Below are 26,209 nucleotides of genomic sequence, written 5' to 3' on the forward strand. Positions count from 1 at the left end.
GACTTTCCCTGTGGTTGGCTTGATAGAGGAGTCTCAGCTCAGTGAGGTGCAAACAGAATGGTTTTATCTCTTCTAATAACACTGAACCCCATTTCCACTCACTGGAGGGGGGTGAGGAAGAGAAAGCTTAATCTTGTCCAATAATGGAATTTGAGTCCCATCAGAGAATTTAGTCCAGTTCAGTGACTCTTTCCTAATCTGGTTATTAAATTCTTAACTCTCAAGACAGGTTGAACATCTCCCCTCTACACACATTAGATCTTTCCTACAATTGTGCAGCTTGTTCTCCTCTGTATTCTCTCCTCTTTCTAGTTGCCCCTTCTCCTTGATATTACCTCTCCCATCCCTCATGTGCTAAACACCCAACTGCCCCAGGATTCCCACTAATGGTAACACTTAGCTCCTTGTCAGTTGTTTCCTTAAAAATAGCTCTAAGTGTTGGGGCCCTGGGAGAAGGGTCATTTGGTCTCCCTTGAGTCCCTACCAATGATGCAGGCTGTGCCTCTCATTGTGCCCCTTGCTCTGCTGGGACTGTCTCCCTCAGACTGACCTTGGCATCCTCACAACAGGGTGGATCTTGGCAAACCTTCATTCCCACTTCCCAAAGGATTTTCTTTAGTCCTGCAGAGCACTGGATATGAAAGATGGGGCCTTGTGCCAGGTTCCAGAGTCACTGTCAGACTTCATAGGTTTTCTCTCAGGGTCTTCTAGCATTTGTTGGTGGGAACCTGCTGAATATCTATCTTCCTCTAGTGGGTAGAGAGAAGTGAATGAAGCTAGGATTACTACATTATAAGATCTGCTTGGTTTCCTGGAAACTCTCCTCTCCCTTCCCTGACGAGGCGGAGAGGGTTAGAAGGTTCCAATGAAGGTTTTCTGGACACTCCAACCTCTGCAAGCCCTGAGGTGGGATGCACCTTGGCGGGCCAATCTGTGAGCATAAAAGAAAATAAGGAGAATGAGACTGTTCTCAAGTGTGGGCTGCCTCCATCATACACCTGCACTAGTGAGAACTTGAGGTGGGGGTTGGGTGGGGCAGGAAAGACTCTCAGTTGTTTCCTCACATGCAGCCCAACTGAAAAGAAAAGAATTTTATAAGAAAGTCTCAACCTCTTTGTGGAGTGCAAAGTGTCAGTGAAAGAAGTAAAGACCTGCCAGGAAAGAACACATGTGAGTGTGGGGTGGAATTTAGAGGAAATGTCGGGAAGGGTACATTGCCTGGTTCATGAATGCAACCGTTCACGAGTAATTTTGAGTTTTAGACTTGAAGGATCAAAGGACTGTGTCAAAAGGGAAAAAGCAATCAAGGTTGCACAGCTATTAACAAAAAAGTCATTTGAGGGAGGTGAAAAGCGGGTTTTCTGAAGATCAAGCAAAGGCAAGCCTCACAAGTCAGAAAATTCAGTGAAAGCAAAAGTAATAGTGAAAGTACCACAGCAAAGTCCCTCAGCACAAGTCTAAGAGTAAAGACAAATGTCTTCTTAAGAGGCAAGGCTGACTGAGGGCCTGGGGTTGAAGGCATACATCAAGGAGCACAGACTTCAGCACAGTGGCCTGACTGAAAGGAAGGAAATGGACTCTCCAAATCCCATAAAACTGCTGCCCTTCACATGGGGGTCACATCTTGCCTGTTGTAGTAAGATCTACAATGCATCTTCTGAATACAAACCATCACTTAACAGTTGTTCACTAACTGTGTGAAATCCCTCTCTGATGTTCTAGCAAAATAAATATTTTGCTATGCACAATATAGGCATCTATTGGCTACAAGTCATCTTTTGAACATCTACTTGTTAAATGTGTCCAGTTTCCCTCATTTTTTATTAATGTATTTGATGATTTGGTGATGAAATAACATTTAGATTCTATAAAAGAGAGGGAGCGAGAGAGATGAACACAGACAGACAGTAAAAAGACAATTCCCAGAAGACTTTCAAAGATATTTCTCAATAAAGCCTTGCTAAGTATCATTCATTTGAGAGTTATGCCCATCAAGTTTGATCAGAAGTTTAGTTAAAAGAAGAAACGAGAGAAGAATGGTTGAGAGCATAGACCCTGGGGTTAGAGCAAATAGGAGAAATCCCAGCTCTGCTCTGTACCCACTATGTGACCGTGGGAACACTGCTTGCCTATCGGCCACAGTTGCATTCCTCTATAAAATAATAACATTAACCCTGTCAAAAAGGATTGTAGTAAGCTTTCAATGAGAAAATTAAAAAAAAAATTGACCTAATGTATCTTTTCCATGGAGTTATACTGTTTTCAAACATGTTTTTATGCCAAATTGGGCTAATGAAATATTGCCCTTAAGGATCCTTAGGAATCTAGCATATCACACTAATATATATGATTAGCACATATTACTTAAAATTTCTGAAAGTGTTTGGTTTTTTTAAGTAATTATGATGATCTTCTAAGACCTCTATTTATCAAGTTTGAGACTGACTTAGATACCTTATCCTTAGCTCCTTTCAAGAATTTCACAGAGGTTATTGTTATTCCTGTTTTGTGAGTAAGCACAATGTAGGCCAATAACTTTAGTATTTTACCCAAAGATCACAACTAATGAGAAGTAAACTGATCAAAACCTATATGTCTCTAAACACACTTATTTTCTGGGGATTTCCAGTTCAAGATGCCTAATGCAGGAAGACTCTGAATTCACCCATAGACATACTGAATTTACAGCTATTTATGGAACAATATCCCTTGAAAAAAAAAAAAAAAAAACAAAACCCAAACTGGCAGAGCAACCCCTTTAAGTCAGGCAGATGAGAGGGAAACCACATCAAAATAGGTAGGAAATGCTGGGACATAATTTTGCTGTAAATCCCAATCCCAATACAGGGACTCACAAACAGGAAGGAACTTAAAACACAGAACTTCTTCCTGAAGAATAAAGGATCTTACTCTGCATCAGGTACCCTAACTACTAAGACCAGCACCCAAGAGACAAGTCTGTAAAACATTTGGCTTTGAAGATGAGAGGGGTTCCAGTGCTCATGAGACCTGCAGGGTTATGGCCAACTGAGGGTGAGGCAGAGCTCTTAAAGGGCCCGTGTCCAGACACCTGTCCCAGGGTCCCATGCAGAAGTAGCCCTTTGAAAAGTGCCCAGACTTCATGTGAAAAAAACTGGTGTCCTAATTTTGAAGTATGAGTCTCAGAGCCAGAGGCCTGCTGGGGTGTTCTCTGGGGTCAGAGAATGGTGGGAGCCCTCTTCCTACTCTCTGCTTTACTAAAGCTAGTGGGCACCATCTTTTTAATTTTTTTTCTTTTTATTTCTTCACTTTTTTCTCTCTCTCTTTTTGTTCTCGCTCTCCCTCTTCTCCTCCCTCTCCTCCTTTGACTTCTCCTCCCCTTCCTTCTTTCTTTCTCTCTTTTTTTTTTTTTCTGTTTTCGGCAGGTGCCATCTTTGCACTCCCCCTCTTTCTTGCTTCAGTCAGTGAGTACCATCTTTGTGTTCTCCTTCTGCATTGCAGAACAGCAGTATCTCCCAGAGGACAGCTGGCCTGGATTGGATGGCCTGGTGTTGGTGGACCTGGCTTTGGAGGGAATACCTCTTGAATACATCAAGATCTCTTGATCTTGATCACCTGGGAATACCTCTTGATCACCTGGCTTTGGAGGCCAGGGGGTTTGATATTCCCGTATCCCATAGGACTGTGGCAGTTAGAGAGAGTTCCTGGCAGACCACCACTCCCAGGACACTGCACAGACAGCTGACTGAAACACATACCCACCTTTCTGAGAAAGAGGTCTATTTGCTGCTGGTCCAGGAGCTTTGGCCTGAGTGACAGGCTTCTGGTTTTAAACCTATCTGGGAGCGTACAGTGGGGACCTCAGTGAATGGAGGCCAGTGGATGCCACCTTTGTGCTGTCCCTCTGCCTTGCTCCAGCACACTGGAATCTTGGAGAAAGGAGCTTATACCTCTGTTTAGGGCCCTGATTTTTGCTTCTGCTGCCAGGGAATATCTCTATACTGACTGGCTCTGGTGGTACTAGCTGTCCCCATAGGACTGTAACCAACAGAGAAGGAGTCTTAAAGAGCTACCACCCCCAGGGCACAGCAAGAGCAACAGACCCAGGAGCTCAGTATCGATGTGAAAGAGGTCTGTTAGCTTATCGTCATAGCTGCAGCCCAAAGGGCAGACTTTTAATTAAATGCACATTGAAGGACTGACTGTCAACCTTTCCTAAGACCTCAGAGGACAGGCACTATCTTTAAACTCTCCTTCTGCCACATTCCAGAGTCCTAACATGTCTTGGAAGGGAGCCCTTATACATGTCTGGTGTCCCAGTCTTTACATCTAGTGCCCTGGTTTTTGTGGCTGCTGCCCAGGGGAAACCTCTTGATTGCTTGCCTCTGGTGGTCAGGGGAGATTACATTCCTGGGTCCTAGGGGACAGTAACAATTGGAGAGACAGTTCTTGGCAGGTTACCACTCTGGGGCCCTGAATAGGCAGCAGATGAAGCACACCCTTAGCCTCTCTGTGAAAGAGGTCTGTTTGCTTGACCTGGAGCGTGGGGCTTAGGGGCCGAATTCAGATTTGGCACACATCTGTAAGCTACAGAGATGGTCCCAGGGATGCCATCTTTGTGCTTTCTCTGTACCTCACTACAGCTCACCCACATCTCCCAGAGAGGAGATAATATACTCATCTAGAGCCCCAGATTTTGCTACTGTCACCCAGGGAACATCTCCAGATCACCTGCTTCTGGAGGCCAGCAGAGTTTACAATTATAGCCCCACAGGAACTTATATGTTTGCATACTTTAAAAGCTGATGCCTAAGGGTTTGGCTTCTAGTCAGCCTGAATTTAGGTTCTGATTATGATCCTCCTCTTTAGGATACTGACTGGTCTTGGCACAACTTCCACTACTGGGAACTATTAAAATAAAACAGGCTGCTTGGACAATCACAAAGTTTGAGAGATAGCCAACAGCTAGGGCAGAGTTCATCTGCTGCACAAGGCCAACCATTTAAGACTCAGAGAGGCGGCTGTTTCATCTAACACTTAGAAACCAGTAGGGAGTGTCAAGCAAAATGAAGAAACAGAGGAACATATTCCAAATGAAAGAACAAGATAAAGCCTCAGGGGGGAGGGAAAGCCTTAATCAAACAGAGATAAGTAATTTGTATAATAAAGAGTTTAAAGTAATGCTCATAAATGTACTCACTGAACTTGGGAGAAGATTGGATGAGCACAGTGAGAACTTCCATGAAGAGGTGGAAAATATAGGAAAGTTCCAAACAGAGGTCACAAAGCTGCTGAATATAATAAACACATTTAGCTTCTAAGCACACTTCCTCATTAGGGAAAACTTTTTCTTGTTTGAAGATTTATTGAGTTATTTCTGGGGCACAATGTTAGGATAATGTATTTGTTGATCACCTACTTACCATATTTTTAGAACTGTGACAATATGATGGACACTGCCTTCAAGGGAGTCACAGTCTAGTGGAGTCAGAAGACTTCTTGGAAAAGAGTTGTCTGGATTAGCCTAATCTGACACTCTTCTTTTTTTTTTTTTTAATTTCTTTTCAGCGTAACCGTATTCATTATTTTTGCACCACACCCAGTGCTCCATGCAATACGTGCCCTCCCTAATACCCACCACCTGGTTCCCCCAACCTCCCACCCCCCGCCCCTTCAAAACCCTCAGGTTGTTTTTCAGAGGCCATAGTCTCTCATGGTTCACCTCCCCTTCCAATTTCCCTCAACTCCCTTCTCCTCTCCATCTCCCCATGTCCTCCATGTTATTTGTTATGCTCCACAAATAAATGAAACCATATGATAATTGACTCTCTCTGCTTGACTTATTTCACTCTGACACTCTTCTTTTTGCATGGTTAATATCTCCGAGAGCCACTGTTCTCTTTCAGACTCAGTAGTCTCTAGGTGCCTTATTTCTAGAGTGCTTTCTCAGTCTTCAGAAAGAAGAGTGTTATAGAGCCAAGGCCCAAGTTACCCAAATGCCATTTGTGATGGAGTTAGGAGTTGGGGACTGTCGAGGTGAAGAAACCTGAAGAAAGATGCATAAGGGCATAAGTCCATGATGCTTAAGAAGTACCAACAATCAAATGAAGTCAGGAGTTACAAACTAGGCAGAAACTGGAATGGAGTGGAAGCAGGCTAGAGATACAGGCAAATGCTGTGGGAAACCTGTCTGTTGCATGCAGTGGCCCTTCAGTGGCGTTTAGGCAGGTTTGTATCAGGATACAGGGTTGAGGCAGACACCAAATAATAAAATCACGGCTTATCTGTTAGGGTAGCTTTTAGTCGCACATAGAAAATTTAACAGGCTTAAACAAATAGGGGTTCTACTTATCTACTCAAAGTCAGTATGTGACAAGCCAAATCCATCACCTTGCTTTCTTCTCCCTTTCTGCCTTTTGCCAAACCATGAGGAGGGAACACAATGTGATGGAAAGACAGGGGATCTGTTCCAAATGTCAGGTCTGTCCGTTAGCTCCCATCTTGTTTCCTGTAACTTGTCGAGGACTCCTGGTTGCAAGTAAAAGAAACTCAACTCAAACTAACTTATTTATTAAAAAAAGAGATTATATTAAATCACCTAACAGAAACATCCAGGGCCTCACGTACCTCAAGCATATCTTGACTCAGGTAGTCAAGCATCATCAGATATCTCTGTCCTCCTTCTTCTGTAAGCTCTGCTCTGGACATTATAGCTTCATTCTTATGTGGGCTCTCCCAACATTGTGCCCATGGATTGGTGGGTCCCCAAAGAAAAATGAATGCTGGAACAAAATTAAGGAAAAATTAATGTCAGGCAGGTAAAAACTACCATTATGATGGTAATAGCACCCTCTCACATTCCACTTGTGATAAGGATTGAATGGGAGAATACACATAAAAAGAGTTATATGTAATTAGATGTTATCTCCTAATATGCTCAGACTTCTGTCCTCTTTGATGGTTTCCTTTTTTTTCCCATCCCCAAATTTAGCCTACTTGGGTAATAATGTATTTTGAAGTCATAAAAATTATTTGGTAAGATTTAGGAAATAGTAACTTTCATATAAGAACTCAGATTTCTGACTGTTCTTGATAAGTAGCAAGATCTGGCAATAATCAACTGTGCCAGGATGGGGTTCCCCCTCCCAAGGGGCAGGTACTGCCCAATCTACCCCCCGGCTCACCCTCAGAGACATCTGGGATCCTTCTTCTGTCTTCACAGCCTCATGCCCCACTACTTTCCTCTGGAAACCTCCTACCTTCTGCGTGGTACCCTCATTTCCAAGGCTTTGCCCTTAGGCTTTCCTCATCCTTCTTACTAGTCTAAATCCCTTCTACCCTTCGAGGCTAATTAAAGCACCAGGACTCCCTCAAACCTTCTCTAAGCATCCCAGCTCACAGAGCTCTGTCTTCTAGGCAAGGGCATCTTCTATGTAAGGACAGCCAGTGACAACCAGGACTGCACAAACTGTAAGTCATCAAGGGCCATGAGCACAGGAGGGAGCCACTGGCACTGTGAGATGGACAGGAACATACAGAGAGATGGCACAGGCAGGCTCTGACACTAGCTCTATGATAGAAGACAAACAGGAGTTGGACAAGCAAAAAAATTATTGAAAAATATATTTCTCATGTACTTTGAAATAAGCCTCTATATTTATAATTCAAAATATAGGAACACACAAGATGTTCTCCTTTACTGCAACCAGCCTTTAAAGAATTGTATTGATAGCAAGACTTAGTTTTAGAAATAAAAATGTCAAGGTAGTTGGTGTTCAGGGTTTACTCTGCAGCCTTGAAGGAGACTTGTGAGTAGGAATAGTGGTACAGCTGGGATAAGAAGGCTGAAAAGTGATTCTCCATGATTGAGGGATGAGGTGCTTCTACATTTTGTTTTAATTCCCTCTTTCAGTAAAATAGCATTTGGGGTTTGTACTCAGAGAGCTAATAACAGAACAATTTAATCTACAAAGCGGCCGAATGGGAGTAAACAGTGTGTGATGTAAATAGTTCTCTATGATTCAGAGAGTAATAATAGCATGATCTACCATTTGAAAAATATCCAATGTAGCAATTTAGATAATAGTGATGTGCCTGACCTCTCATTTTTAACTTCTGAGTTAAAAAAGAATAAAATATAGTATGATACGCTTTCAAATAAGTAAAATTGTTTCCATATATGTGGATAGGGATAGTAAGGTAAATATTCAAAAATTAAAAATAGCTTTTGTATTAAAGAGGTGAGGAGGCTTATAGGTGATTTTAATACACATTTTAAAGGTATTTAATTTTGTCACATTTCTCTGTCAACTAAAAGAGGATATCCACCCACCTGAAGAAAGGAATGCTGTCTTCTTGGTCTCTAGCTTAAGGAAAACTGCTAATGTCACTTTCCAGGCACCACAGAACTAAGAGGGGGAAGGGGATGCTTTAAGTGCAAATTCACCTTTGCCCATCTCACTTTGGTTTTGCCCAGCATTATTTGGTTCTTTAAAGGCATCACACTGCCCCCTGGTGTTCAATAAACTAAAATGAAAACTCAACTGGCTACTACTTTTTCTTTCCATATTTTCTGAATAATCAAGACGATAAGCAAGAAAGAGAGAACACCTCAATACCACCAAATGTATGGGTGTCCCATGCCTTGTTAATGTTTTATATTTTTAAAATAGCCTTTACGATGCCACTTTTTTTTTAAGCCCTTAATGGGCAGGTTTACAAACATTAGGTGCCCTCCAGTGGCTGAACTTGTTATCAGGACTTTGGGAGACCCTAAGCACGTTAGATGATGTAGAAATTATTAACAGTTTCCAAAACTTTGCTACTCCCTAATAAAATGGGTCCCTGAAGAAGCAACAGGACTACCAAACTCTTACAGAACCTTCCTTGAGATTCTGTTTAAAGTACCTAAGCCAAAGAAAAGTAAATAAATAAGGATGTATTTTGAGCAAGCATTGTATAATTAAACAGTAACCACATATAATCCAAAGCAGGACCATATCCTGCCTTAATAGGGTCTGAAGTGTATATATAATTTGGAGCGCTCTTAAAAAAAATCCTAGAAGTTATCTACTTTTGCAGTTGTATACATACAATGGAGAGCCCCTCTTAGGGTCTTAGAAGAAAATCCTGGCTTGTAAGGGCCCCTGAAACTTATGTTTCATAGCTTCAGGGGAAATTGGCCCCTGATCCAAAGGTATTATTTAACTGTGGCTTCTGGACTTTACCTTGAGCATTATAATTCAGAGCCTTAATAAATTAGGGACAAATATAAATTTAGTAACATGGTAGTTTTTTGGTGCCCTTTCTGACCTCTGACCATTGAGAATTGATGCTCTTTGAACCATTCAGCCAAGTAAAAATAAATCAGTTTGTTTATACAGAGACAACTTTGATTGCCTTGATTGTGTTTGGGAAGAATTTAGAAGATCAGATACTTCCAGGAGTCTAGAAGAAAGAGTAGTGGAATTACTGCAACTATTTAAAACTATTTTAAAAGGCTGAATCTTGAAAATTGGTCTTCATGTTTGGTTAATTCCCAGAAGAGAACTGTATTCACTGATCACCTGTGAAAAACTAGATGTTAATTTCAAAGACTAGAAACCAGTTCAGGTGGAAAAAAAAATTACTTCTCTTTCACAAAGAAGAGCTTTCTATTATAGGAAGCAGAAGACTTTGTTTTGATAATAATCACAGGAAATAAAAATCTTCCTTGGGTAAAATCTCCACTAGCCACCTAATCATGTGTTGTTTCAGCTTTTTGGATAGTTCATAATACTTCAAGATATTCTGTCTTCTCTGTCCATTCCTTTATTTACTTATCATATATTACCTGTTTCCTTCCACAGTATGTAAAAATCCATGACCACAGGGCTCTTGACTATCTTGTCCCCAGAGCAGGGCCATAGCATCATGGGATTCTCTTCGCCTCGAGGTCAGTGCAAATGGCATCCTCTAGAGCTCCACTGCAGTCACTGCCAGAGCCTAGGGCTGACCTTGTCTCAGAGTCTCTCAACAAGGCTATATTAGTGCACGAATAAGGGATATGCTAGCCTATTTATTATTCTCATTTGAAACATAGAATGAAAAATTGAAAGGTTTTGTGTCCCATAAATCAAAGTATATTTACATGTGCAAACTAGTTTCACTTTGATGACTTTTTCTGACTAAGATGACTCTTGTAGACTGATTTAACTTAGTCCATGATTGTCAAATCAGTAAAAGAGAGAAACAGTACAGGTCTTCTGATTTCCTGTGTCACATTCCGTGTGTTACATTTTCTGTTTCCAAAGCCAATTTCTTCAGACTTCTTGTGCTTTTCTGAGTCTGTGACCAAGTAGTGACAGAGCACATGCCATTTTGTTTTGTTTTTCCAGCATTCAGCGAGCCTGGCGTGAGTACCTGCAGCGGCAGGACCCTCTGGAGAAGAGGAGCCCATCCCCGCCCTCTGTGTCCTCAGAGAAGCTGAGCAGCTCTGTCAGCATGAACACCTTCTCGGACAGCAGCACACCTGTGAGTGCCATGTTATCTCTTTATGGCCTGACTGGCCAATCATTTGATCACCAGGTCTTTGGTTCCAAGAAGGAAATGTTGAGATGTGAACAGGTAGCTTGTTGTTAAGTCTATCACCATTGCTCACTTGCTATATTCGAATCCATGGTGAGGGTTTGTCATCTGAGAATGAAGACTTAATTCATAAGCACAATGTGTACTTCATCAAGTTTGAGGGAATCGATTGCACTTGACCTCAACCTAGACTACTCATTTGTGTGTTTGCATTTGTCTATCACTAAGAATATCTTTTTCCTCTTCTTTATAATAGTGTGTTCCCTTTAGTCTGTGCCTCTGGTAGAGTTTTGTTGTGCTAATACGATAGGAGATTAGTTTGGTTATAAGGATTATAAAGAGAACTTTTATAGGAAGAATTCAAACGGGTCACAAACTCAGGAGTTGAAACTCAGATGCCTGCAGAGGCCAGGTAAGAAATCCTTGTGGCTGATGTGGGCTAAGCTGTGACTGGCTACTGGAAAACACAGGCCTTACCTAATGGGGGAGTCCTGCTTAGATCCTGGATGTGTTGCTAAGCAGGGATGTTGGATAGACAGACACTGCCAAATGTGATTTCTTCTCCTAAGGGATGCCAGAAATTCAGATGTTTAAATGTTGGCAACTGGTAAGAAAATTTAAAATGTGACTAGACCATACCTGCAGATCAATGATCCCAGAGGCCACTTGTTTAAGAACCCTGGTACACAGTTAATGAATGGGAACATCTGTTGAAAGTCTTTATTTAAAAACAACAACAACAAGCAAACAAACATACCAAATGTGGTAGGAAATAAATGATCAGGCAACTGTAATACAGATTGTTGTGAATATGGCCTTTGCAATCATGTATAATAGTCACTGGAATACATAGAAAGAAGTTAGGAAGAGAAATGAAGTAACTATACAAGTGTATTTTTTTTAATGTTTCTTGACTACTTTGTAATCATGTTTATTCATGGTTAAAAGGCTCCCCAATGGCCAAAATAATGTATTCACAATGAGATCAAGCAAAGGTTGCTTTGACATGTTTTCAGATGATTGAATTTCATGTTCCTTAATAAGTGGTTTTGTCTGTTATGGATTCTAAAGAGCAGTAACTTGAGTACAGATAACAGTGGCAGAAGATCTATTTTTAGCGGACAGCAGAAATTGAACACTTAGTGACTTGGTGCCTTTTTAAAACAATTTTGAGGGGGGGATGACTTACTTGAACTGGTCTTACGATCGCTAGAGGGCGTTGAGGAGCCATATTGGAAAATGTTGCAGGTAAGTATGAATTATCTCGTGATTTGCAAGTCAAAAATAACGTGAAAATTAAGTGTTTAGGGTGCCTTTGCTGTGAATGACAATAGAATTAATTTAATAGGAATTAAATGACTGAATATTTTATTTGAATGATGGAAACTGAGTATCAGAAATCATTCTGCCTGTGTGTTAAAGGTTTGGATTTATGGCCTTCCGATTTTCTCAAAGCCCCAGTTCCTGACAGTATCAACCATTGCTGGGTCCAGTGATATGTGATGGCTTTAGTGTTGCTTTAGGGTGATTAACTTTTGACTTTATTGAAATTCTGGGATAATCTACATTTGTTTTATATATACCCTGCTATACCACTTAGATTCCAGCACCTTAAGTATCTTTGTGCATCAATGCATGTTCTTCCCCCATGGGTCATCATATAAATGTGATGTGCAATATCTTTTGTACAGCTTTGCTAACAGTTCTACCTTATTTAATTTAGCCTGGCCTCTAGGTCCCCTGATGTTTCTTAGTAGAGCAGATTTCCTCCCTCCAATGTCCTCAGCAGGCTGGTTTCTTCTGTGTGTCTCAGGATGAATTGGGAGTGGCACCCTGCTCCACCACTGTATCATCATACCTGATCTCTGAGCTCATGGGACCAGGATAACTCTCTTCATTGTGCTGAAGTCTGGCTCACTCCCGATTGCTTATAAACAGTGAGAATCAAATCATTTTCAGAAAACATTATTGGAATTAGCTTCAGAAAACAAACAGACCCTGCCCAGAATTCTAGTAGAGATTATTAATTATAACAACAACTTTGGCATGGATGACGGCAGTAACATGACACTAAATATGCAAAATAAAATATGAAAATATAAGTGGCTGGAACATCCCCAAGTCTCTAGTTTGTCAGGCAGGTAAAATATCCATTTCACAATTTTTTTTTTAAAGATTTTATTTATTTGACAGAGATCACAAGTAGGCAGAGAGAGAGGAAGGGAAGCAGGCTCCCCGCTGAGCAGAGAGCCCGACTCGGGGCTCGATCCCAGGACCCTGAGACCATGACCCGAGCCGAAGGCAGAGGCTTAACCCACTGAGCCACCCAGGTGCCCCCATTTCACAATTTTTAAAAACTTTAAGGTTCTTTGTTTGGAGCTGGTATGTCTAGTTAAAGTTGTTTTATTTCTCATGATCATCACTTTGTTTGGGACCTCTTTCAGAAGATTCATTCTTACATCTTTTGGTGGTCACAGCCCCATGAAAGGAAAGTGACTCTGCTCTACTTTGATCAGCCTACCACACCACAGGTTCATACATACTTTCAGGGAGTTCCAAATAGGAAGACTTGGTCTTACTACTCTCTGACTGATAGACCTCAAGTCATGGAGAGGATAATGATGACCCCTGGCCCACCTTGACTGTCATAAAGAGATGAGTTTTCTCTAATAAAATGAGTCCATTTGGAACTTCAGGAGTAAAAGCCTGCAGTCCAGGTCAAATGTTCTCAATGAGGTATCTCCCTGGGGGATTCTCTGGGACCCTAACTCCTACCATTTATCTCCAGCTTGCTGAACACAGCCCTCTTTCTCTGGGCTTGATCTGTCACTGTTGTTGCCTAGACTATTGTCTGTCTTCTTGAATTTGATCAGCTGCCTGTCTTGTCCCTACTACTAACCTTCTACTGTCCTCTAACACAGCCTCGATTGGAGGCCAGTCTGCCCTTCTCTAACCCGTGGGCCTTTCCAGCTGCTCTGCCTGCCCCATGTCTATAGGAACTGCAGTTACTGCCTATAGGAGCTGTCTGCCCCAGGCATGTGCTGTATGGGAAGCCAGCAACCTGAGCTGGGTGAGTCCCTGTGCCAAGTTGAGAATGATGCTCTTGCATGCTTTTGCTCTCTTTTGGCTAAGCATAATGGTTAATATAGTTCTGAGAGTATTTCTGCTCTAAAAAATATAAGAACAGTAATGTTTCAATATGAGCTCTCCAAGTCATCATCTTAATAAGAGCTGAGCACTTGTGATGTGACAGGCACCTTGCTAATGCTTTCCATGGATTATTTCACTTAATCCCCTCACTGACCATATGAAGGAGGTGTATCTCCAGTTTACAGTTGTTGAAAATGAGACCTAAATAGATAACTAACTTGCCTTGAGTTACTCATTGGGCTGTAGCCGTCATGCTTCACTATTCTACTATATTGTACCACTTGAAAATAAGCCTGCATTTAGACATGGTCAAGCAGAGGAAGAAATAATCTGTGCATCAATGCATTTCTAAGACTATTCTACAATTTTGTAGGTATAAACAGTGAATGAAATAATTGAAAAAAGAATCCTCATTTGATTTTATAAATTGCCTCATTCAATGCTCTTTGATTAAACCTCAAACCTCAGCTGCTCAGTGCCAAATTAAAGAGCAACAGGAGGGAAGATATATATGAAATTATGTTAGTAATTTGCATGTTAAATGTCCTTATACCACAATGTATCATGAGATAACAGAAAAATTTATTTTAGAGATAACAATTTTGAATAGCAAGTTATTGTGTAATGGAGCTTGTGGGTATCAAAGTGAGAAAAAAAGAACTTTTTTTATCATAAAAATATTAGTTATTGCATAGAGGACAATAGTGGAAAGTGATTTGTGTATTTGTTATTAATCAATTTCATATGACCAAGTACTTATACTTTTAGTTCCCAGCTCTGAAAAATCTATAATTTGTCTAATAGAAGATCATGGACAGAAACTATGAAATGGTACTTTCTAAATGACTTGGTAACCTTTTCACAAATCAATAGGATAGCCCTCAGATTTCAGAAGAATCTTTGGATTGTTTGGCGACTTTTTCAATTCCATTTGTCTCTAATTGGATGTATCTTCCTAGCCACACCTACTTATTCCCATGGGTTCCCATATTATTATGGTGTGAACTGTAGGGGGCTCTGTGGTTCATGGAACAAAGCCCTGGCTTAGTAACAGGACAGGACTTAATAGAAGCTCTGCCACAATTTTTGTGAGTCTAAAGTGTACCACCTAAGAGACCATTCTTTGTCTGCAAACTGGAAGTAACACCCATTTAGAGATGGATTGATATCACTGTGAAGATTAAATAGCACTACATATGTAAAACGTAGCACAGAGTGTGAGACCCTGAAGGCTCTCAATAAATATTAGTGGATTCTGTATCTGCTTTTGAAAACACTCCATGTGTTCAAAATACTGCAAATCTTGTGAAGAGCAAAAGTGGAATTTTTAACTCTGTTCCTATTAAGGTGCACACTGCCTGCTTCAGATTGATGAATCCACGAGAACCAAATTGTATCTTAGAATATATATATCCAGAATATGTATTATGTTCTGAGACTGGAACTGTACAATACAAAGTAATACATCAAGAATTTGTTTTAGTGTTGCTTCTTGTAAAGACTAATTTTCACGGTCCAAAAGTAAAAGCAGGTGAAAGTATTTTTGCTTTTCAGTGAGTAGGCCTCTTGTGAGAGACCACACCCATATACATAGTAAAAGCAAGCCTAGATCACTCTGCTCCCTTCAGATTTGGGGGAAAAAATGGGGGGATCTGCAGCATGTTGGGGTGAACAGAGTTATGTGGCTTCGTCTCACAGGCAGGTCAATGCCATAGTACTCTTCCAGCAGCTGCACAACTCCAGCCACAAGGTCTTACTTCACTCCTGGTCAGGAAAAATTACAGTTCTGAGCAGGTTCAAAGATCAGTGGTCTGGGCCAGCTAAAGACCCCATTACTTTGGTTGTCCTGGAGAGAAGCCCATGGAGACCTCATATGGTTGGGGCTGCTTGGGTTGCCCTCGCATTTAGCAAGAGTTGCTGGATAGTTAGCAACAGGCAGCCAGGTGATCCACCACACCTTCCCAAGTATGCTACCAAAAGCCAGTACTGCTTCTGTCTGCCAAACATGGCATGTACACCCGCACTCAGACTGCTTTATTACCCTCAAGTTTTATTGGCCATTTTGAAATTTACAACTTCTGGCTTTAAATACATCAGGAAAAATTTGGGGACTAAAAGGATAAAGGCTCCTTATAAAGTCACACTTGTTTTTTGGGGGCGAGGTAGGGGGGGAACTCAGACCCTAAAAGATTTCCTGGGACTTCTTCCAGTATAGTCTTGAAAGCTGTGAAATTGTAGAGAATAAGCCTTGTGCTACTTAATAATTTAATAACCTAGATTTTCCAGGTCAGGGACAAGTTACATATTATGCCCAGCTATTGTTATAAACTTAGGTCCCAGGAGTTTTAATGGTTGTTACCCAAACTCTGTGTTTCATCCAGCCTCTCATACCCACAAATAGCACAAATTGTCAGTCTAACCCCAAACTTTGGTTCAGAGACTATAGTAATCATATGTAAAAAGAGAAAACTTCTTGGGGTTTATATAAAAGTAGATAGAATTCTCTTTTCTTCAAACTAGGGTCTTAGAGAACAAATTTTTCCCAAAGTTTTAGAAATTACATTATATAATATATAACCTTATATGACAGTTTGAATTAATATGTTTATATATAAAAATATTTGTTATCTTTATGCCAAAACACTCCTTTTTGTATCTTTAAATATTGGTTTATATTACAGATTCATTTTCTCAAATTGTCCTTTTAACTTAAGGATTTGAAGACCTTTTTCTCAACAGGTTTAAAAATTAGTATATTGTTTCAATTTGGGGATTACACTTTTTTTTGAGAACTGCTAATACCGATCATTCTTGGGGTTAAGAATGGTATGCAAAATTTACAATTCATTGTTTGATAACAGATTCACTCATCCATAATAATATAATCAAGCCTCCTTAGCAATCTCAAAGTTATTGATGTTTCAGTATAGTTGCAAAAACCTAAGCATCAAGCACCTCACTTTTGATAAAGAGAGTTGAGAAGGAACTTGTTTGCTTTCCACTTTATCTCAAGTCCTGTCTCAGTCTTTGTCCTCAGGTAGATCCCGTCCTTATTCTGCAGCTTTGGTGAGCTATAGTGTCAAATCCCCTTGTTAAGACCAAGAGTGCACCCTCTGTTATAAAATTCATTTTCAGTATTACAAATCAGTAATTCACTCACTAGGTGTGTAAGAATGATGCTTTAGGATCCAAGGAGTGGATGTGGTAACACTAGAGGAAGATCTGCTATTGTATTCCTTTCATTCTGGAAGCTCACTGGCCTAAGGCTCTTTTGGACTTTCTTTTCTTTTCTTTCTTTCTTTCTTTCTTTTTTTTTTTTTTTTTTTTTGTAAATAAGACATCAATAGAGAGGGGGTTAGTTATTCACATCCCTAGATTGGGTCTGCATTGTCTGTTCACTCATTCAACAAATATCTGAGTGCCTACTGTGTGCTGGCCCCTTGCCAAGCACTGGCAATACAATCACCCAAATACACTCAACCTTTGCTCTTGCAAAATTTACATAATTCCCTGGTCCTGGTTGGCAATTCTTCTCACAGATGCACTGGTAACTTATAGGAGATCATAACATTTTATTGATTAATTGTATAGAAGGTTTTAGGTATTATTTTTAATAAAAATCCGACTGCTAAAATATCTCCTAGAGCAGAATTTCTCATAATATGGTATCTAGAATATTAGTTTCATTGGATATTGATGGATGTTAATTGTGGAAAGGGTAAAATAAGCCAAATTATTTATACCAGGACCTCTTAGAGCCTTCCTAACCTAACACATATTTTGAATTTGTGTGTGGGGGGGGGGGAGGTACTGTTTTTCATGTTTTCCAAACTTCTTTGACCATGAAACCCAATAAGAGTCTTTTTAGACTATTAACCCATGGAACACTTCAGGAAATGGTGTTCTAGAATTAGTACTTGTTGAATAAAAATTCAAAGAGCTGGAATTTCTCAGTGACTCAATAATAAAATTAATAGGAGTTGAAGAATGCATTTTGAAACTTCCAATGAAATTTTTACATTCCTTTTTATAGGATTTTTATATAGAACTATATTATGCAAATACAAATATAATTAACTTACTTCACATGTAAAACTTGTTACAGTAACTGGCTGGTAGAGTTTAAATAAAAAGGACAAGCCTAGTTAACAATGTAACAGTATCAGAGATGTAGTTTTAGGAAGCCAATAAATAACTCCTTTTCCCCATCTTGATTTAGGAACTTATTTTGAAAGGCAAGAGATTTAGGAAGAATTATATCAAAATCTCATCTTTATTTACTGTCAAAGCTGGATTTGAGGGTATAACTGACTTGTGACAACACTGAGCTTCCTACTATTGACTTTTGTAGGCAAAGCTACCAGTCGTGGGGAGCACTGAAAGCTGCCAGCCTCACCCATAGAGCTTGTGCAGGGAGGTGGATCCCATAGAAAGATGGAGAGAGAATGATACTGGGCTCCCAGTCCCTTTACCTAATCCTCCAATCAGGGTCACTTATTCCACCTTCATGGAGAGGATTGAAGTGTGGGAGTATTTAGGGCCTGAGGACACGAGAAGGGAGCCCCCAACATTGGACGCTTCATGTAGCATGGCCTTTTATTATGATAAATATCGATTTTTTTACCTGTTTTGATTTTTATAAGATTGTATATACTGTACTATATTAATTATTGCAACGTTTTTCAAATAAAAATTCCTTTGGGAACTTTAAAAAGTATATAGAAATTTCAGAACCACAGCAGATCTATTACATCAGAATATCTGAGAAGAGGCCTGAGATTCTGTATTATTTAAAATTTTTTAAAAATGTAGCTTTGCGCAGTGGCAGTATTGTAGCCAATGAGGTTTATCCGAGGCGCGATTATTGCTAATTGAAAATTTTTAAAAAATGTAATCCTCATCATCATTAAAGTATAAAAGTTACTATGTTATAGGAATTACAAAAAAGTAATAACTTTTATTTAGTAAACTTACATGAACAGAACACACAGGTGATCAATATATTTCTCCCAATTTTTATTTCAAAGTTTTAGCATGGCAAAGATATACATTGGGGAAGTGCTGAAGCAAAATATTCCTGATTTGATACCAAAACAGTCACTATTGTTTATTGGAATTTTCCCAGTGGCACTGTGTTTGCAAATTCCATTTTCTCTTCTTCGAACTTATGGTTCTTTCTCAAAAATGTGACAGTATATTCTATGTTCCTCAAGAAAGATTTCTGTTGTTTGATTCAGTTTGGTTTTTATTAAAGGGGGATACATTCAATAAACTCTGATTAGTTTTAAGTTATTCTTCACTTTGGTTGTGAAGATTATTTAGTTGGCATGAAAGGGGATTAGATTATTTAACTATTAGCTGACAGGAATGTCAACTATGACTGAAAATCCTCTTGTGTGATGTGTGACTACATAGTTCAGAAAGAGAAAAGAAATACATTACACAGAATAGAAATGGGCATTTCTCATTATTACACATTCTTTAAAGTAGTATCTATGTTTACTATCACCAATTATAGTTAAAATTATAGTTAAAATTTTAATTGTTACTTTATTCAGAGCTGAAAAAATCTAAAAGTAATAAGTTAAAATTTCTTACCAACATTTGAAAACACACTCAGATCCTTTCAGTAAGATTTTTCTATGTCTTTGAAACGTTTAAAAAAATTTCATTGCATAGGGGCACCTGGGTGGCTCAGTTTGTTAGACATCTGCCTTTGGCTCAGGTCATGATCCTGGGGTCCTGAGATTGAGCCCCATCAGGCTCCCTGCTCAGTGGAGAACCTGCTTCTCCCTCCCCCTCCCCTGCCTCGTGTTCGTGTTCTCTCTCACTCACCCTGCTCTCTCTCTCAAATAAATAAATAAAATCTTAAAAAAGAAATGTCATTGCATAAAATGTTGTTAGAAGTTGAAGATGGTTGCCTTAATTTTTATTTTGCAATTTTTCGTGGATTGATTTTAAAAAGAATAATTTTTTTTTAACTTGCTAAAAATTCTGAAAGATTTTTTAGGAGTGGATTATATGTCTCTACAATTCCTCTAGTTCTCATAACAATTCCTTCACTATATTCACTCTGAGTTAATTACAATTATTCATTTCCAAAGCAGCGCCAGAAGCTGATTTTAACTTAAACAGACAAGCTGCTTCACATATGAGGAATAAATTGATTTTCTCTTCATGGCAGTATTTTGATAGGGTTAAGTATATTGATAGAAGACCATGCTATTTAATGCAAGTAGATTTCCAAGAAAATCACTATGCCAAACACTTCACTAGAAGGACTTCATCTACATACCGCAGCAACTGTGACCTGCTTTAGAGATGACATCATTGGGTGTCATGTGGCTCTTTATACGTTTCAGCTTCAGAAAGAGATAATCTGTGAAAGCCGCAAGAGCCTGATTTCTGCTGTGATAATCTTCAGCAGACAGAGGCTAATGCTACAGTAAGGCAAACCTGTTTACATAGTGTGTGCAGTGCCTTGTTGAATTCTGAGCTTTATTTCATTTTACTGTTTTTTTTTTTTTTCAATAGAAAGTAGATGCAATGATAAGATGAAGTGAATTGGATGCTTTGGACTAGTGGGAGCTCGTTTTCTGCATTAAGATCAAGAACTTTTATGGAATCATCAGTTCTCTGGATAGTCTTGTATTCTGTGTGTATGTGTATGTGTCTGTGTGTGTTTATTTTCAATCTGAAGAACACTGAAGAAAATCAGCAAACTTCATTTCCCACGGAACTCTCTCCCTTTTTTGTCAATACTTGAAGATTTCTGCTCCAAAATCTTCTTTGAGCCGCCTGAACATCGTGGTCGATAACTGAAGGGCAAAGCGTCTCCTTTGTAGTATGTGTTACAGAAATTCTTCAGATAACTTTACTTGCTAACACAGGCAACTCCTTACAGATTCAATAAATAACTTTCTTCTCAAATGGGCAAGGGTAGCTCTTCAGCACCATGGAGAGATCTGGGCAGTGTGGGACGAAGGCCTGGGACTGTGACCAGAGCAAGCAATCTGAAAGTGTAAGTTTTCCAAATGTCTGTTATGTTTTTTACGTGTATCATATTTTTGCATACATAGAAAGGAAACTCTGATGTCTAACTGAGCTATGCTAAATTTAGCTGTAAAAAGTGATGGCTTTCATTGCATTTCAAATTCAGTATTAATCACTTAAAGATACTATTTTAGGAAGTGTTAATATATTAATTTGAAAAATTACTTTCTCATTCCAACAGTTGATATGTGAATATTTGGTGCTTTGAAGTTTTAGAATCTAAGTTTTTGTTTTAATTCGCCATAAATTGATTGCATGGCAGTTGAACAAAACAAATGCTTTGGAAATAGCATTTTTATGTACACAATTTAAAAATTCCAACTATGTGATTTGTTAGTCATTTGTAAAAACTATTTTTGAAAAGTAGTTTCTGATTTGTGTTTAGAAGGACAGTTTTAAATTTTTTAATTCCAAGTTATACTTTCGGTTACCAAAAAGAGCACATGTCTAAGTATTCTAATGTTGGGACACATTGGGGATATCGGATAACTTATCAAAATTTTAAATTTAGTGATATAAAATATATACAGTAAAAACCTATACTAAGTGGAAAGGACAAATCCTTTCATAAAATGACTAATAATAGGCCACTAAGACATACCTTTAGGCATCATTGAAAATATTTTATTAGTTTCAAAATAGTCCAATTTAACTGTTCAAGCCAGAAGTTAAAGAAATGGTTTATTAAAAAATGTCTTTTAATACCCTCCTTAAGATTGTTAAAGGTGTAGTTCTATGATATGATACCACTTAACCAGGGAAGAAAAGAAACTTCAAATTGCTGCTGAGAATGACCCCAATTGATATTTTGATTAACTATTCAAATTTGTTTCAGAGAACATAGTGTTATAAAAAAGTACTATAACAAATAATTATCTCTTCTCAGGTCAGTTAAGTGAGGTTTGGAACTTTTTTTTTTTTTTTTTTACAATGAGCTGTTTATTTTAAAGTCTAATAAAGCGATCTTTTTATATTATTGCAATATGGAGTTTATTTTCCTCAATAGTTCTTCTCATATGTAAAAACCAGTAGTAAATGTAATTTACTTAGCTAAACCCCTAATTCAAATGCAACTAATTCTTTTTGTTATAAATAATTTCTAAGTGAATTTGGTGTTGCTCCTTAACTCTTAACTCCTTAAGTCCTTAACTCAAAGTAATTTGGCATTTGATTTTTAGATAAATTACATTTACATTTTGACAGTGTATGAAGTGCAAGATTTTGGAGGATAAGACTTAATTTTATATGAAGGAGGTCTTTTCATACATTTCTAACTGCTTGGCTTAATAAATCCACTGGTGATTTCTTTAATTGGTGTCAATATATAAAAGAAATCGTTTTTAAAAGGAGTGAAAGGTAGAGTTATGACTCTAGTTCTTTTAGTTTCATTTTCCCAAATTTTATAATCCTGCTTTGATTGTTACAGATGTGTAGTAGTGCCTTTCGTACACTATGGAAATAACTGTTGTGTGCACTTCTGTGACTTTAAAACTTTGTTTCTTTATGATAAACTGCATTAATTTTCTGCTGGTAGTCGATTTTGGACAAATCATTCTGGTTGATTATACTGTAACATCCTAATTTTGAGTATTTGAGGCTCATGTCACAAAATGCATCTGCTTTATGTCCTGAAATGTGGAGAAATCTACCCGATTCAGACATTTATTCTCTGGCAATCTTTGTCTCTGTATCTCTCTCTCAAGGATGTGATTCACTTATGAGATTGTGGGAAGTGTAACATTTTATATTTCTTTTTTACACACATTTTAGTGATGTATTTATAATAACAGCTCTCTAGCACATACATTTTGTAGTTGAGATATGGCTGCCTGTGTATTTATTTAACAAAAAATTATTCCTATATGACAAACTACAAACATGTTTGGCTTCTGCTTTTATAGCCTTTCAATCATTTTTGAAATAGCATAAGTCATCTGAACAATAGAAATATACGTGGAGCTATCAAGACTATGAACCATTCACATTTCTTCCTTCTCCTTCCTTCCTTTCTTCCTTCTCCTCCTCCTCCTCCTCTTCTTCTTTTTCTTCTGTTTATAACATTCTGGTGGTAGCAGATGTGTGTGAACAATCTTAAATTTGGTGAGTGACATTTTGCTTTTCTTGCCAATGTGAAAATATGCTCATGAATCTCTTTTTCATGGTCCACCCATCCTTGCAAAAGCTTGATAACCTTTGACTACAAAGGATTTAAGGGCATATTTACTTAGTTGAAAACCACCCAAGTTGGGATGCTTTGCAGGGTGGCTGAATATAGAGGGAGCTGATTGACAGGTGAGATTCTTACAGCTATTTTCAACCCATTTTGGGCACTAAAAAGGTTAAGTTGCTTTTGGAAATTGTTTTTACATCCCAGATACTCACAGACTCATTTCTGTTGCAACAGTCTCCATCACAGCTTCCTATCGAAAGCAGCTCTTATAACTAGTGTCCCAACAGGACCAGTCTCATTAGGGAAGAGCCTAAAAGTGGAACATGTTGTAGGAAAATCCCAAAGGGTAGTTTCTTAGATGGAAACAGGAAGTCTTGAGATTATTTTAATGAAGTAGGACCCTGTTTGGTTCCAAATGGATTCTGGGTTTCAGTAAGGTTCTAGTGTTATGGATTGGGTGAAATCAGGTGCCCAAGGGCAGTTCTTCAGCTTTCTAGAATATCACCCTGCATTGAGGCTTCTGCACAGAGATTTCTACCAAGTCATTTTTGTTTTTAGTTGTCACATTTTACCATTAAATGTTCCTTCCTCTCCCAGTTTTACTCACAAGACACATTCTTTTTAGTACGTGTTGGGCCTAGGTAGATATGACCTAACTGATGTGAAATTTATATTAAATATTACTAGAAAATATGGAGTAACTGGAACCATTTCAGAGAACTGAAAAGGGCTTAGAGACTTTCTAAGGAAAATGTCCAAGTAGCTGAAAGAACAGAAATATCCTCTAAAGAGAATAAGTCTGAATACCATGCATTTCTCATTTTAACTAGTCTTTTAAATCTCAGTACCTCTAAACGAATCTGGCTCCCTCCCATAAGTAAACTCAAGCTGGAGCATATAAAACACAAACACATAACCAGGTAGCCAGTTACTGAGATGAACTGAGGTCATTTACATCTTGCCTAATTTGTTTTGTGCTCCTAATTTTCATCTTACTTGGATCTTTGACACCATCTCATTGGCACTTCTGCACTTGACACACTACATTGCACTGTGCCTGACATCATTAATAAGACCCATCTTGATAGAAAACCCATTTTGAATTCGACATTCTGCAGTGATATCAATAGCATATTTTTCCAAGATGCTCTTTTGGTTCTTGATCTCTGACCCCTGTGCAGCACAATGGCAGGAAAGAAACATTTCTCCACCTAGGGTTTCATGGTGGGTGCATTGGAACTGATGGACCTGTCCTGGGCAGGTCAGAGTTTTGGCATATTAAGCCGGTCTGTTGACAATCCATGATATATTATCTATATGTTTTAGTAACAGTTCAAAGATAGACTCAGCCCAACAATTTGAGGGTAGTTAGAAAAGAATTTCAAACTTCAGTGCCTTAGAGGAAGTCATACAAATTTATCCATTTTAAGTTTTATTGGAATTACTAGAAATATTAATAAAGGCATTATATCTGGACTTCAATATGACATTGAAGTATTTTTTCTGATATCTTTGAGAAGATTAAAAAACTGTGGATGAAATAATAATACAAACTGGTTCATTTTTGCTGGTTAAGTAGACTAATCAAAATAGTATTAACTAATTAATCAGAGTTAGCCTGGAGATAAGTCTCTAGTGGTATGTAATGGGTTTCTGTTATTTTTAATCAATGACCTTAAATATATTTTTTTCCTACCTCTCATTTCATAGTTGAGGAAATTTCATTCACAGGAGAGGAGAAACAACTTGTCAAAGGTCAGATAGTAAGTCAGCTGAAGTGGAAACTAGAAAGTAGGTTTTTTGATTACCAGGCAAGGGAATTTCTACTGGGGAATGTGGTCTCCAAGGAACCCCAATGCTAAGTAATCAGTGGAAGTTTTATGAAAAAATTTTAAAATTTAAAATAAGTACAACTTTTTAAGCTTTGGAGCTGTGCTTCAGTGATATAGGCTTTTTTTTATAAAGAAGTGAGCTTCTCATCATCAGAAATATGCATGCACAGACTGGATAGACTCTATAATGTATGTGTGTATGTGTCTGTCTATTTGTCTAGCAGTTGGACTAACTGATCTCCAAGATCTCTTTCAACTTGAACATGGAGAGTCGACATTAGTGCAATGTTGTCTCCCTAAAAATGAGAATGAGAATAATTTCTTCATTCAACCAACATTTTTGGGGTACATGCTCAAGGCATTGCATGATCTCAGAACTAATATGATTACCCAAATTTGACTGAGCCCCTTGGAACTACTCACTTGAGAGGAAGTAAGACAGGGAGAAATTGAGAAATTAATTAAGATAGAGGATGGGGAAAAAAAAATCACCCAGGAGGGAGGGTAAAATGCATCATTTGAAGCTATTTGTGAAGGGAAAACAAGGTGAAAGGGGGAAAAGTAGAATCAGAATTAGAATTTATCTTGTCATTATCTCTGGTAGATTTTAAGTTTATTGATCTCTAATAAATTCTACGATTCTGTTCAGGATTGTCAAATCTCTAATGAGTTTTTTTTTGCATGCATCCTTTCAACCTGTATAGCCATATCTACTGTTAGAGTTTCTATCTCAACTGTCATCTGTTCTTTTACTAATTGAGGGAAATTTCACCAATTCAAAGACTCAATATTTACCTCTCATTTCATAGTTAAATAAAAATAACAGCCTTTCTTTTGGCCCTGCTCTGAATTTGAACGTTTTTCTTGACCAATTAAATTTTTACCATATGTAGTATATTTAGGCTATTTTATAACAAATAAATCTCCAGAAGTACAATAGTTCAATCTCCAAAAGTACAATAGTTCAAACACAGCTGAAGTTTCTTTCTTGGTTAGGTATCAATATTGGACTGGTGGGTAGGTCAGTGGGGCAGTCCTTCTTCATAGAGTCATTTAGCAAATGCAAGATGTTGGGGGCTCTGCCATCTTTAACAAGTGGCTTCCAAGGCCACCCTAAAATCGTCTACATTCCAGCAAACCAGAAAGGGAAAAGGAAATGGAGCAGCACATGTGGAAGGTTTCAGTGGGCCAGATTTGATTGAGACACACATCACTCAACTCACATTCTTTTTACTGAACTCAGTCAGATGACATACTTAACTGCAAGGAAGACTGGAAAACATAGTCCTATAGGGTACATAAAAATAAAACAAGAGAATGGATTTTAGTCTGTGGTACTTTCTACCACACCTGTACTTCCTCCACCTGGAAGGAATTCTTCCTCCAAACCTAGAGTTCCTGCTGCTACAAGCTTGACATATGCTGCTGGATTTGCTTGATGTTAACTTCTCTACATCCT

The 26,209-nt window shown here is 38.5% G+C and overlaps 1 protein-coding gene and 1 non-coding gene across 3 annotated transcripts in view; both read left to right on the top strand.

Annotated features, from left to right (window-relative positions):
- IQCJ (IQ motif containing J) overlaps positions 1 to 26,209 on the top strand; it is a 241,104-nt gene that overhangs the window by 191,654 nt on the left and 23,241 nt on the right. For both annotated transcript variants that reach the window (XM_047728966.1, XM_047728957.1), the window contains exon 4: positions 10,356 to 10,491. In XM_047728966.1, coding sequence (XP_047584922.1) covers positions 10,356 to 10,491 — 136 coding nt within the window. The remainder of the gene's footprint in view (positions 1 to 10,355; positions 10,492 to 26,209) is intronic.
- On the top strand, positions 18,506 to 18,652 carry LOC125089380 (U4 spliceosomal RNA). The gene has a single exon (XR_007123930.1). It is a non-coding gene; the product is annotated as a U4 spliceosomal RNA (small nuclear RNA).

This window comes from Lutra lutra, chromosome 1 (assembly GCF_902655055.1).
Source record: "Lutra lutra chromosome 1, mLutLut1.2, whole genome shotgun sequence".
NCBI lineage: Eukaryota > Metazoa > Chordata > Mammalia > Carnivora > Mustelidae > Lutra > Lutra lutra.